The 13,625-nt window shown below is 44.3% G+C and overlaps 1 protein-coding gene across 4 annotated transcripts in view; it reads right to left on the minus strand.

Annotated features, from left to right (window-relative positions):
• FHAD1 (forkhead associated phosphopeptide binding domain 1) overlaps nt 1–12,558 on the minus strand; it is a 30,928-nt gene extending 18,370 nt beyond the window's left edge. Inside the window, exons 1-10 of one of the 4 annotated variants that reach the window (XM_089534458.1) lie at nt 12,437–12,558; nt 10,158–10,258; nt 8,857–9,063; nt 7,437–7,716; nt 6,659–6,723; nt 5,469–5,699; nt 4,851–4,974; nt 3,417–3,547; nt 1,552–1,617; nt 512–616 (exon numbers count right to left, since the gene is read on the minus strand). In XM_089534458.1, the coding sequence (XP_089390584.1) occupies nt 512–616; nt 1,552–1,617; nt 3,417–3,547; nt 4,851–4,974; nt 5,469–5,699; nt 6,659–6,723; nt 7,437–7,716; nt 8,857–9,063; nt 10,158–10,253 (1,305 nt within the window). In that variant the 5' untranslated portion in view covers nt 10,254–10,258; nt 12,437–12,558. The remainder of the gene's footprint in view (nt 1–511; nt 617–1,551; nt 1,618–3,416; nt 3,548–4,850; nt 4,975–5,468; nt 5,700–6,658; nt 6,724–7,436; nt 7,717–8,856; nt 9,064–10,157; nt 10,259–12,436) is intronic. The other 3 variants (XM_089534456.1, XM_089534455.1, XM_089534457.1) reach the window with 3 other exon arrangements.
• Nucleotides 12,559–13,625: the final 1,067 nt, after the last annotated feature.

Genomic DNA, 13,625 nt, shown 5'->3' on the forward strand with positions numbered 1-13,625 from the left:
AAAACATAGCCTTTTTGTTATCTGTGGTTTTTCTACATTCACGGGGGTCCTGTGTCCCTAACCCCAGTGAATGTGGAGGGATGCGTGTAACCGCTTAACGGTATTTTAATAAGAATTTTTAACCAGTACTGGGGGGACAGGCAGGGTATAAATGAATTAATAAATGGATGATGATGATGATCATCCAGAGAACCTTAAGAGTAGGACGGGAGCACAAGGGCCATCTATTCCAACCTGTCATACAGGAAAACACAACTAAAGCATCCTTGAAAGATGTCCCATCCAACTTCTGTTAAAAGACCTCCAGAGATGCAGAGTCCTCCATATTCTGAGTCAAGCCTGTTGAACAGATCTTACAGCAGAGACAAAGAAAGTCTCTAAACCAAGTGACAAGACTATCTAACCATACTGTTGATCTCTGTATTTCCATTCATTTGGGCTTATTTTGCCATCTAGCGGTCAGCCAGAAGAGTGACCAAAGACCCCATTTTGGGAGAAAAGGGTTATTTACCTTTGTTTTTTCGGCCAGTTGGTTGGCCAAAGTGTCCTGTTCCGCTCGGCACTTTTTCATGTCATCTTCAGACCTCCGCACTTGCAGTTCCAGCTCAGCAACGTGCTGCAAAAGGGGAAGAAATCAGGATAAGTCGTGGGAAACTACACCGACCCTTATTCCGGGGTAAGGTTAGTATGTGAGAAATACAGGCAGGGATCCTCTGGGTTAGAGGCGATAAGAAACTCTAACTACCTCCTGCAGACCAAAACCTCCATCTTGTGCCAAGTCGTTGGAGTTTATCACACTGGGGCTGATTTCGGCATTAAAGAGAGATTAAAGCGAGTTTAAAGCAGCCCGCAAATGAAGCGGAAATGGCGAGTAACTGCGCGAATGGTTATCACACGCACTGGCGCAAATGAAGTGATATGCTTCGTCACTGAAATCCCAAAAGTAAAAAGATGCACGTTAATCAGTGACATCAATGGCGGGTTTTGCGCCACGTTGCCTGAAATCGCTTCACGTAATGACGCAATTTTGGGGGATATTCACAGGGTAAACTCTCATTCTCCATCGTGGGATAAACTCCACGGTCATGGTCCCATTTCTATTTAAATAGTATTGAAACTGTACCCAATTCCTGAGCACTCCTAGCAGAAAGCCATAGATGTGAGATCTAAGAGGAGTGCACTGAAGAAAGGAATGGGAGGCTTCAATATGTTTGGAGAAACCCCAAAGTTTGCAGAAATATATGTAAGTGTTGTTATTTTTTGGAAAGAAAAAGGAAAATCTAACCTCCCAAATAATCCCAGTGACGTCTGAGCATGTTAAGAAGCCATGGAAAGTTGTTAAATAGATGTTTATCCATCAAATGGAATTGGATTTATGGATATTATTAATGGAACGGCATGCCGAAACTCCGAATAGGACCACGGCAACGTTGTGTTGCAGATCGCACTTGCATTACGTATTCATGGCACAAAAGGCAAAGTTGCCAAATGTTGGCTCAGAAGTCGGGGCTGCGCATGCGCATTAGTGCAGCAAACGGAAGGCTAACTCACATTCTCATAGGCATTTACTTCTCTCTCCCTGAGTTCACGCTTGGTTTCCTCTTTAATTCTAGAGCACTGCAACAAACACGGATGAAGGAAAACGTGATGAACTGATACATATATCTCCTACTGAGCATGCATTGGCACCTTACTATCACTTTCACAGACTAAGAACAAGGTCACATTTCACAATAAAAAGACCACTAAAGACAAAATAGAAAAAGGAAGTAAAATCTAATCCACGCGTTCGTACCAACATAAAGAGAAATAAAAACAACTTTACAAAACATCACCGCCGAATGAAGCACAATGGTGAAACGGACACCAAAGGCCAGCTAATAGCCACCAAAGTCAATCTGTCCTTGGAGGAAAGCCACCATTTAAGGGGAAAAGTAACCTGTTTGTCACTTATATGGTTGGTTTCGAACACACATTTCATTTGATGTTCTATGGCTTGCAAATCCATTTCTGCACACAATTTCTTACTGCTTGCAGCTGATTCAAAAAGCCTTATGCTGCTAGAAACCTTTGCACCTGAATGTATGCATGCATTCACATCGTAGCTTGGACTTTCTGGACTACAACTCCCAGAATCCCCCAGCAAACAAACCCATGGCTATGCTGCGTGGGGATTCTGGGTGCTGCGGTCAAAAAGTACACCTAAGACATCTTTTTATCATAGTTCCAACCCTGCTTTTTTAAAAAAAAACATAGTTCCATCCCTGCATTATTTATTTTATAACTAATAAGAAGAAATAAGAACCATTGGACTCCGCACAACCCGCATCATTAGAGCAGTATATGATATAAGGCAACGCACTTTATTAAAATAAAATAATAATATAATAATAAAATATTTATTTATAGCCCGCCTTTCCATAGATCAAGGCGGGTTACAACAATATCAGTTACAGGATAAAAAGAGTACGACAGAAATCCGGCATTGCATTAGCATTTTATTTAATGTAAGTATCTCTCCGAGAATGAATAATCAAATCCCACTTATCAAGGAAAGCAGAACTGAAATGAAAACTGATCCCTTCCAAACGTATTAAATTCCAACCTATTGGGAATATCATCGGTTACGCTGTTTCCTCATTTACCAAGTGGAAATTTCAATTACCCTGACACCCTTGACGGGTTTAATTCTCTAAATTACAGCCTATATGTTAATTTCATGGCTCCGCTTAAGCGACCGGCGTTTTCTTTCCATGGATCTAACCTATCCTTTGAAAACTATCAGAGTCTCCCATACTTTCAAGCTGCGGAAAGTGTGGTCTGGACTGGGGTTAAGTTAGCTAAGTATCTTGTGTGGCGAGGCTTTATCTATCAATTGGATTCCCTGGTTGGGAAAGAATATGAGATTTTGGTTCCAATGGAGGACAGATCTCTACAGACAAATAAGAGCAAGGTCAGGCATTACTTGTAGCAATGCATGCTCCTGAAAGGAGAACTCCCATCAGCCACAGTCCAGGACTGAGAGAACTACTTTTCATAGAATCATAGTGTTCTGGGATCTGTAGTTTGGGTAGGCACTCAAGCTCTCTGGCAAAGAATCATTGGGGTCATTCACACTTAGTTCTTTGAGCAAAGAGAGTCACGTCTCTGTGTTGATTCAGAACCGATTTGGTGTTCACGCTACGGTTTTAGGTTACTGAATCTCTTAGTGGCATTTTAACCCCGTTGCTGATCCCATCTGACCACTGCGTCGATTTAAAATGGAGGTGCCTCCATTTCCAGGAATGGCGCAGTGCCATCCGAATCGATTTGGCAGCGTGGTCGCACTCCCGGAGATGCAGATCGATGCGTCTCTTAAAAAGAACCACTAAGCGTTCACTATCCCAGCTGCTATTGGGAAAAGGGGACATGCTCACCTGGGCAGAAATGTGGGCAAGCTGGTTGTCTTTCTCCCTGTTCTCTCTCCTTAATTTCTCAGCCTCCATTTTCAGCTGCTGGATCTTCTGGTCCTTCCAGGTCACATCTTTTTGCAAACTGGTCACCAGCCCTGCGGGGAAGGACAACACGAAACTTAAAAGGGTACATATGAACAACATGGAAAGAAGGGCAACTTTCCTGTACCGATGTTTTAAGGGAGGACAACGAAGAGGTGGAGAAGGAATACGAGCATTTTTGGCAAAACAGCGGTGGACAAAAAATGAATGAAACTGGGAACTCTTTATTGATTTAAACCAGTGGTTCTCAACCTTTGGCTCTCCTAATGGACTTCAACTCCCAGAAGTCCCAGCCAGCTTGCCCAAATGATCAGGGATTCTGGGAGTTGAAGTCTAAAATGCCTGGAGGAGGACCCAAGGTTGAGAACCACTGGTTTAAGTTTGCGTTCCCTTTGTATCCAGATGGAGCTTAATGGAAGGCTACCTGAGATAAGATGGCAATTAAAGGGGAATGATTTCCATAATCTCGGACACCCTTTTCCAAAATGGGTTCCCCTTCAGAAGTACTGGACTGCAACTCTCATCAGCCACAGATGGCACACTATTTTGCAAAGAGTCATAGGATTTTATCACATGTGACGGATCCTGTTGAGGCAGCTAACAACGTTACAAACATTAACATACAATAAAATACAATGTCTCTGAACTCCACAAAAGTGGGTAGTTTTTCAGATGATGTTTGGGGTTAACTTGAACAGAAAGTAGAAAAACCCACAAAAGCGGGTTGTTTTTCAGACGACGCTAGCGTCAATGAGAATTAATGTGACATTAACCCGAACGGAAACTAGACATCCGTTCCTTTTTCCCTTTTGGAAAATCCTGAAAGTAAAAAGGGGTGGGTTTCGTCTACTTTCTGTTCGGGTTCATGTCACATTAACCCTGTCGTGTGTGAAAAACTACTTGCTTTTATGGGTTTCCCCACTCCCTTTTGTAAACATCCTGTTTCTGTATGGGATTTTTGCAGTTTGGACCCGTGTGATAAACGCTACAGAGTTGGAAGAGGCTACCAAAGGGACAAAAGGCAAATGGCCAATGCTGGAGGTGCAGAGCAATACAGTGGGGCCTCTGCATACGCGGACTTTTTTTAAGCGGCTTTGAGCGTATGCGCTCAAGCTGCTGGGCACGCGCGGGGCGGAAGGGGCAGCGCATCCCATTCAGTTGAATGGGCGCGCATGTCTGTTGCGCTGCGCGCGCGCCCGTTGCACCCCGCGTACCTCCGCGCCGCCGTGCACGAGCCCCATTGTTTACAATGGGGCTCGAGCATAGGCAGAAATCGCCATACGCGGCAGGATCCGGAACGGATCCCCCGCGTATGGCGAGGTTCCACTGTATAAGCAATGCCGTTGCAAAGCATACCGGTCGTAAGGGAATAGCTCTTCTTCAGCGTCTCTGTCTCTTGCTTCCAGTGTGCGATCTGTAAGTCTCGTTCGGAAAGGGAATGGTACATGACCTCACTGGTGTTCTTCTGCAAGGTGTTGATCTGGACCAAAAACAGAAACGTGGAAACAAAAGGTAAGCCTTTTCCCGTTGTTTGCCCATCGATGCTGAAAAGATCAAACCAAGAACCGCATGTGAAAAGGCCCAAGGAACCAGTTCCGATGCAATGGCCAAAGGCTGATGCGCATCGTCCCCTAGCCACTTACTCCAAGCTTTTCCTTGACTGGATACCTTGCATTTAGCATGCTTTGTTTTGCGTCATTGCAAGGTACATATGGGCTTGATTTGCAAGTCTGAGTGTTGGAAATGTTTCTCTCTGAGAAAACCCCATTGCGAGAAGGAAAATGGATTAATCACAAGGGGGAAAAATGCCCATTCCCTATAACTGCTAAGTGTGATCCTGAACTCGGTGCCATCAGTATAATATTGTTAATTTAAGCCACCTCGATCCCACGGGTGAGGCGGCATGCAAATAAAAATTTATTATGCTATTATTATTATTATTATTATTATTATAATCCCTGGGGAGCCTCGCACCTGCTCCCTCAAGGCTTTAATCTCTTCCGCCTTTGCAGCCACTTCTTCTTCGAGGCCCAGCAGCTTCTGATGGAATTCGGCTTCTCTTTTAGGAGCAGCCGCCGCCAACTTCTCTGCCATGGCTGCAATCTCATTCTGAAGGTTAGATATCAGCAGGTCTTTGCGGTTGCATTCACTTTCGAAGGCGGAGAGTCGGCTGATTTCATTCCCCAGTTTCAGGATCATTTCATCCTGCATTGAGAAACAAGAGTTGCTTGTGACATGTCACCATGTTTTTCCCCACGAAGGCTACCATTTTCTTTCCCCCCTGAGAAAGTGGACTCTTGGGTTTCCTACAAAGCGCCAGGTTTCTTCTTCTAGTCATAAGAATATTGCAAGGTATTAAGTTTATATATATATATATTTACATGCCGTAAATTCGCTTGCTGGAACACAGCAGCTTCCAAACCTTTGGAATTGCAATTCCCATCAGCCCCAGTCAGCATGGCCAGTGGTCAAGGCTGATGAGAGTTGTAGGCTGCAACATCCGAAAGATACCAGTTTCACTCCGAATCACTGCCTGAGATTGTTGCTGACCAGTTTGGAATCATTTTGTGGAAACAGAGAATGAGAAAGCCAGCATGGTAGTGGTCTGAGCATTGAATTATGATAGTTTTTGGTGGGTTTTTTGGGCAATGTGGCCATGTTCTAGAAGAGTTTATTCCTGACGTTTCGCCAGTGTCTGTGGTTGGCATCTTCAGAGAAGATGATGTCTCTTCAAGATATCTCATTCTTTGAAGATGCCAGCCAGAGATGCTGGCGAAACGTCAGGAAGAAACTCTTCCAGAACATGGCCACAGAGCCCGAAAAACCCACAAAAGCTATGGATGCTGGCCATGGAAGCTTTCGACTTCATATTGAATTGCGACTCTGGAGAGCACAGTTCAAATCCCCGCTGAGCCTTGGAAACCCACTGAGTAAACTTGTGCCCTGCCTCTTTTCTGTGCAGAAAATGCCATTTTCTGTGCAAAACCAAACAAACCAAGTGCGTTTTTCACACGGAATAAATTCCAAACTGCGAAGAGTCTCATCTGGGCAGTACTTTGTCACCAGCGTGTCCCAACCCTTGGAAAACCCATTTTACATCTGTTTGTTGTTCAAAATATAGTGCCAATATGCTTTCCATCCCAACGTCCAGATGGGCACCTCACCCTTTCCTTGAGAAGCGTGTCCCCTTGATGGACGTTGGTCAGGGGTCCAGTCGCACCTCCGTCCCCTGGAACAGAATGCAAGAACCAAACCATAATGTGGTCAAGGGAAAGCCTGACATTTAAACTGAGCAAGTGTTGCCAAAATATCAGACAGAGGTCCTGCATAGGAACAATGACATGAAATTACATACTGTATATACTCAACTATAGGTCAGCCTCATGTATAAGTCGAGGGCAAGTTTTCTAGCCAAAATAATGGAGTTTGATACGATCCGTGGATAAGCCAAAGGTAAAACTTAAGGACGTGTAACAAGGGATATAAAGGGCACAGTGAAGGGGGAACAAATGCCAGAGACCAACACCATTTCCCCACTACTCAGGATTTAAGAAAGGCCAGAAGCATAGCAGAAATGAAGGGAATAGAGGGGGCTGGTGCTTCTTTTAGGTTCTCTAAGGATGGACTAAGCTCTTGCCATTTACTACTCAGTGAAGGGGGGTAGTTTCTATTTGGTAAGAATTAAAATACAGTATGAACACTGACCCATGGATAAGTCGACCGAGACTTTCTGGGTTGATTTTTGGAGTAATATTTTTAGACGTATAAGTGAGAATATACAGTAGTATTATTCCCAGGGGCTTTCGGGAAAGGAAAGGACAGCTCCTCCTTGGATCGCTGCATCAGAATGATAAAATTCTCAGTTTCAGACCAAGTAGTCCTGGTGTCATGAGCCTCTGAACCCACTTCCGAAGGTGGAGCAAGAAAAAGATGGCCTGGTACCTGCGACAACCGCAGACGGCCTGGTGAAAGCATCAGGAGAGAAAGACGGCGACGCGACAGCTCTGCCCCAAGCGTTGATGGGCTTCTTTCGGCGCGGCGGATGTGGAGAGGCCCCGCTGGAGACGTAGGACCAGCTGCGGCTCGTGGGCGGTGAAGACTGAGACGTAAGGCTTGGAAACTGCGATGGAGTTGTCGCCGCCGGAGGACTTCTCGTCTCTGTCACTATCTGGAGCTGCCCCGGCCAGGCAAGGCGGCGACCCACCGGGGGATAGGAAACCTGCTGGGAAAAGGAAGGAGAAGGTTTATACACAACCGAATACAACCTCCCTCAACCCAGGATGCTATGAGCTTTGCTAAGCTCTGACTATTTTGCAGTCCATGAAGTCAGTGCCTCTGTGGAGAAAGGAAAGGATAGCTCAGACCCTGAATTCTGAAGTGAAAGTAGTGGATTTCTGGCCAACGCAGAATATCCACATCCTCTTAGTAAAATTAGTATTACCTCTTATTACAACTGATGGCCCAGGATCATTGACAGTGGCTGACACTCCTTCTGCCCTCTTTATTGCCCTATCCATACTCAAAAAGACTGCACAATATTGATGTGGCTATTGCTAGGGATATATAGAAAAGCTATATTATAAAGCGAATGGATGATGCTTGCTTGCTTGACCAGGTCATATGAAAAGCAAATGTCAGGTCAGTGCGTAGACATGTGAAGTACTGTGTTAGCCAGAAATTGGCTGAAGGAAGGGATATGAAGTCGAAGGCTTTCATGGCCGGCATCCATAGTTTTTTGTGGGTTTTTCGGGCTATGTGGCCATGTTCTAGTAGAGTTTCTAGAAACGCTTTCTAGAGCGTTTGGGGTCACTCCCCTTTCCCATCGGTGCGGTTTTGGCAAACTCTTAGACCATAAGCCTAAACTTCAACATCTACAAATAATGATGTGAGCATAGATCGGGGTTTGCAGGCTCTGGAAATGTTTCCCCTGTGAGTCTTCAGCTGAAGAAAACTTGTTTTCCTTTCCTACCTTGGGCCTCGGTTTCCAGTTATTTGCACCCCATGTCTGCAACAATATGTACAGATATCCCTTTCCTGGTTTTACCCTGATAACATCCGCAAGGTTGGTTAGATCCAAGAGGAGTCTGTGAGATTTGTGGTTATAAATGTGGGATATGAACCCATGTTTCTCTGATTTGAGTCCAACACTCTTAAGCGCATCATGGTGCGCTGGCAGTAATTGCAATGCAGGGCTGCGGATGGAATGATTAACTTATGCAAACTGCTTCTACTTGGAATTCAGCGCAATGATTGCTCTCTGGGCATCGTGATAAAACCCCATGTTGCCTATGTTCAAAGCTGGAATGCCAGACAAGAAAAACGTTCTGCAGGCACCTTACCAAACTGACAACGCTGGCGTTACCTGAGGGGCATTGTCCAGCACCAGCTCAAAAGTGGCGCCGTTGGGACCGAAGCGCAAGACGTCTCCCGGGCCGACTTTCACCGCCGCGTTCTGGATCTGGCAATTGTTCACAAAGGTCCCTTGGGCCGAGTTGAAATCCCGCAGGATGAAGCTGTTCTCTGCCTCGCTGAATTCGAGGGCCGCGTGGTGGTCTTCGATCCCTGTGGACTGAGAGTTATGGTTCAGGACCCAAAGCATCAAAACCGCCTGGAGCAAAGGTTTTACCAAATGCTTTGGGACTTAGCTCTTTGTAGGGGGACTTTTGCTTGTGGCAAACAGAACGGAGCAGTTCTGCAATGTCCGTATTCACCTAGGAGCTGCTGTGAAAATTACTATGTAAAAGTGATGTGCCATGGCCCGCAGTGGGCACCGATGTGCATCAGGGAGACGCTGGCTAAGAAGAGCCAGAACACATCAGAAGTGTTCAGAAGTGCCTGATGAACCATATTAGATGTGTCTGATGCACATCAGATGTGCCCAAAGAGCGTATTCAGTTAGTCTGGACTAAGCCTGTCCTATCTTTCCATCTCATTGTACTTCTCGTAATAAAGATTAGCTTTCTGGCGTAAACAAGAACGCAGACCCGGCGCGATTGCATTCCAGGGAAAGAAACAAGCCCTTTGAAAAGCCTGAGATTCAAAAGGGACTTAAGTCCCCATATATATATGGATGCTGTGAAACCCATAATATCGTATTGGAAAGATGCAGTCACAAGAGTCCTGTACTGAGGCACGGGTGGGATTGGATGGTCTTTAAGGTCCCTTCCAATTTTATGCCTCTCCAAGTAACCGCATATACGTACACACACACACACACACACACACACACAACCCATATAGAATTTTTAGTGTATTTTAAAAACTATAGAGAGAATATTATATATACACACACACACACACACACACACACACAGATCCACACATAATATATATATGTACATAAAGATCCCCGCAGACCTATTTCTTCTTCTTCTCTATTACATTTCATTCTTTAATTTCTGGAATTTTTAACGTATTTTAAAAACTATAGAAAAATGTATAAGATAGATAGACAGACAGACAGACAGACAGACAGACAGACAGACAGACAGGGTTTCATATACAGTTCCCCAATGACCAGCCACACTTATAAGCCCTAAAATAATAATAATAAAACAAAGCATGTTGGCTATTCAGCGAAACTGACACAATAACCAAACTATTACAAACAGCGCAAGACTTTCGATGAGCAGCAGAATATATAAATATATTCCTATATATCACCTTGAGGATAATGTCTGCATCTTCATGCCTTCCTATCAGGGTGATCTTTGGCCTCAGGGCCCAGATGCTGTCGGGACCCTTCAGAAAAGCCTTCATCGCCCCTTCGGTCCAAAAAAGAAAGAAGCAAGGTTAAGTCACAAAACGATGGCACAAAATATACCTTTTCAGTGGTTCCCAACCTTTGGTCCTCCAGATGTTTTGGACTCCATCTCCCAGAATTCCTGTCTGTTGGCCAAGCTGGCTGGGGCTTCTGGGAGTTGAAGTCCAAAACTCCTGGAGGACCAAAGTTTGGGCATCACTAGTTCATAGTTGAACCATAGTTTAAAACGCTTCGCCTTAGGGTTGTCACAAGTCAGAAACAGCACAATGGCAAACGGCGACAACAAGCCCTCGCTTCCATATATTCTAATGCTTATATTCCATATATGCTTAGATTGCATGCCTCTGGAAGCGCTGTGGGTTGATTTGGTTGGCTTTATTTGCATACACTACTATCCATATTAATGGACCTATACAAATTACAGTATTATTATTATTATTATTATTATTATTATTTTATTTTCTTATATCCCGCCTTTCTCCAACGAAGGGATTCAAGGCAGCCAACAACAAGTATAAAACAACACAATTCAAAACAGTACCAACAACAATTTCGTCCCAGATGTAGTGGCCCAAAGTGGCAAGTAATCTGGTGCCCAGTCATGCCCAGTACCCTCTTTGCCCTTTCCACTATATATATATATATACACACACACACACACACACACTATATATACACACACACACAATACACACACAAACACACACACAGTTGCCTCTCCTGTTTCACAGGGGATCCGTTCCGGACCCCCTCGCGAAAACGGACTTTCACTGGCTTGAATATAGGTGTGGGTGCGCAAGCATGCGCAGATGCACATCATGGGCACGCACCCCATTCATTCTCCCTCCGTTCTTCCCTTGTGCATAAGTGAGGGACGTGAGTCCAAAGACAGTGAGTATGGAGCTTAGGACTGTGTGTATACACACACACACACACACACACACACAGTCGGTCCTTCTTATACATGGATTTTTTATACACAGATTCAACCATCCACAGTTTGAAAATGTTCAAAAGAAGTATACATTTCAAATATCAAACCCTGATTTCCCATTATTTTAATAAGGGACCCCATTTTGCAATGGCATTATAGTTAATGGGACTTGAGCATCCACAGATTTTGTTATTTGCGGGGGGTCTTGGAACCAAACCCAGTGGATAACAAGGGTCCACTGTATATATGTATGTGTGTGTGTGTGTGATGTGTGTGTGTGTGTGTGAAAATCTCTTCCATTAAAGCAAAAACACACCCGTCTTTGGAATTTGTGTAGCAAGCCCAGCTCTCAGGCGTTTTGCTAATGACAAAGTCAAAAGGAAGTAATTTCGGTCTGGATTTTCAACCCTGCCTCCCATTTCCTCCTTAGATATATATTTATATGAATTACCAGTTTGCTTTAGAGCGACACATTGCTAAGCAAACAGTGAGTAAGAGGTAAGTAAGGGTTCTCAACTGCGGTTATTACAAGTGAAGTAGTCACCCTTTTTCAAAAAAGCACAACTTCAAATCCGACGGCAAAACCAGTTTTAAAGACAAAAGGCTATGCGTTCCTCTGGAGGAAGGATGGAGCCGTTCAACGTCTTTTGGGAGGTGCAACTAGAGAGGAAACTACGAGTTGCGTACTCGGCAACCGACCTTCGTGGAAATACTCCAAACTTATCCAGGAGTGATATCAAAATCCATCATTTTGGCCCCAAAACCTGCCCTTGACTTATACACGAGGTTGACTTATAGTCGATCAATAGATACAGTAAATCGAACCCGCGCACAATCGGATCTGCAAAAGCTGAAACCGCGAGCGCAGAGGGCCGACCATGTTACCATTAGGTTCAGGGATTGATGGGGAATTACAAGTTAGGATTAAACTGTTACAAATTCTGCAGTGAATTAGTACCAAAAAAGCCAAACATAAATAAGGAATAAGGAAGGAGGAGGTCGATGTGGCGGCGATGGTGACGCCAGCCATAGCGCAATGCAAAAATGCAATGTTTCCGCAGTTGAAATGCACCCTCCAAAATCCTTTCCGCTGGAATTGCATGCCATTGGCGGAAGCAATGCTGTCTGCGCATGCTCAGGGGGAGACGGGATCTCTGGTGAGCGCCAGGGACTGAGCATTGGAGGCATGGGATGCTGGGGTTGAACCTTCATCCTCAACCCAACCTCCCAGGGGCCCCGACCCACCTCCCTTCCGGCCGAACCGACGCCTTGGTCAGCTGCCTCGCCTCCGTCTCAGGCTTCTGGACATTGCTAGGCCAGGTGCGTTGCCATAGCGACCCCCCTTCCATGGCGATGGAACGGGGTGAAAGAACCAGGGAAAGTCCCAGCGTTGCCGCGGCAACCAAACAAACCTGGGGCTAGGCCGCAGCCTCAGCTAGATTAGTGTCATGCGCAGACGCAGCCATGGGAGGCTAAATTACACATTGGAATAATAAACTGGAATCCCAGCACATGGAGTTTGTGTTGCAGTTTATCAAAGCGCATTAATTCCGCAGTGAAGGCTAAAAGTCTTGCAGAAAACGACAAATTGGAATAAAAAGATTGCAATTCCATCATCGCATGGAGCCATGCGCTGTCAAACGCGGCGTCCAACGAATATAATACAAGCATTATTTAACCAAAAGAACAGCAGTCTTTACATATTTTGAATGTTAAAAGCAAGAGAAAAACTTGCAAGACGCTTCAGTTGTTTCTGTAACAGAGAAGCGGGATATAAATAAAGCTTCATTATTTTGTATTTCGTAGCTGAATTTTGTATGTTGTAGTCTATTTTGTAGCTGGATTTACTGCTGATCTTGTATCTGCTTATTATTTATTTATTTATTTATTTAGGACTTAAATTAAGGTGGGAAGGAATGATCTGCAATGTTTGTTAGCAACTAAGTGTGTGCAATTGTAAGAAATGGCACATATCTCTATGTATGTATGCATGTTTTACATTTTATGTTTGTCAGTGTTTTAATTTTTGGGAAATTGCTATCAGAAAGCAGAACATTTTATTATAATAGAGGATAAACAGTGTTTTATAATACAGTCGCTGCCAAATTTCAGGAGGGATGCATATTTGGGAAAGAGACTCTCCTGCAAGAAGGGATATTGCTGCTCCGTTTCAGAAGCATTGCTAAAGCCACACACAACCCACACTTGTTTGTTTGTTTATTTGTTTACTTGTTTTATTTTTAAAAAAGAGTTTTCTGTCACAGCATCCCAAACCCTGACTTTAAAATGCAACACAGTCTTGGAAAACAGGGTTCATGTTTTATAATACAGCAGCTGCGAAAATTTCAGGAGGGATGCCTATTTAGAAAGAAGATTCTCCTCTTTGTTCGGAGGAACTCCTCCTAGGAGTATCTTTATTTTTCATGCTTTCTCA

Source organism: Sceloporus occidentalis, unplaced genomic scaffold, assembly GCF_023333645.1.
Source record: "Sceloporus occidentalis isolate IW3139 unplaced genomic scaffold, rSceOcc1.0.p SCAF_8, whole genome shotgun sequence".
NCBI classification, from domain to species: Eukaryota; Metazoa; Chordata; class Lepidosauria; order Squamata; family Phrynosomatidae; genus Sceloporus; species Sceloporus occidentalis.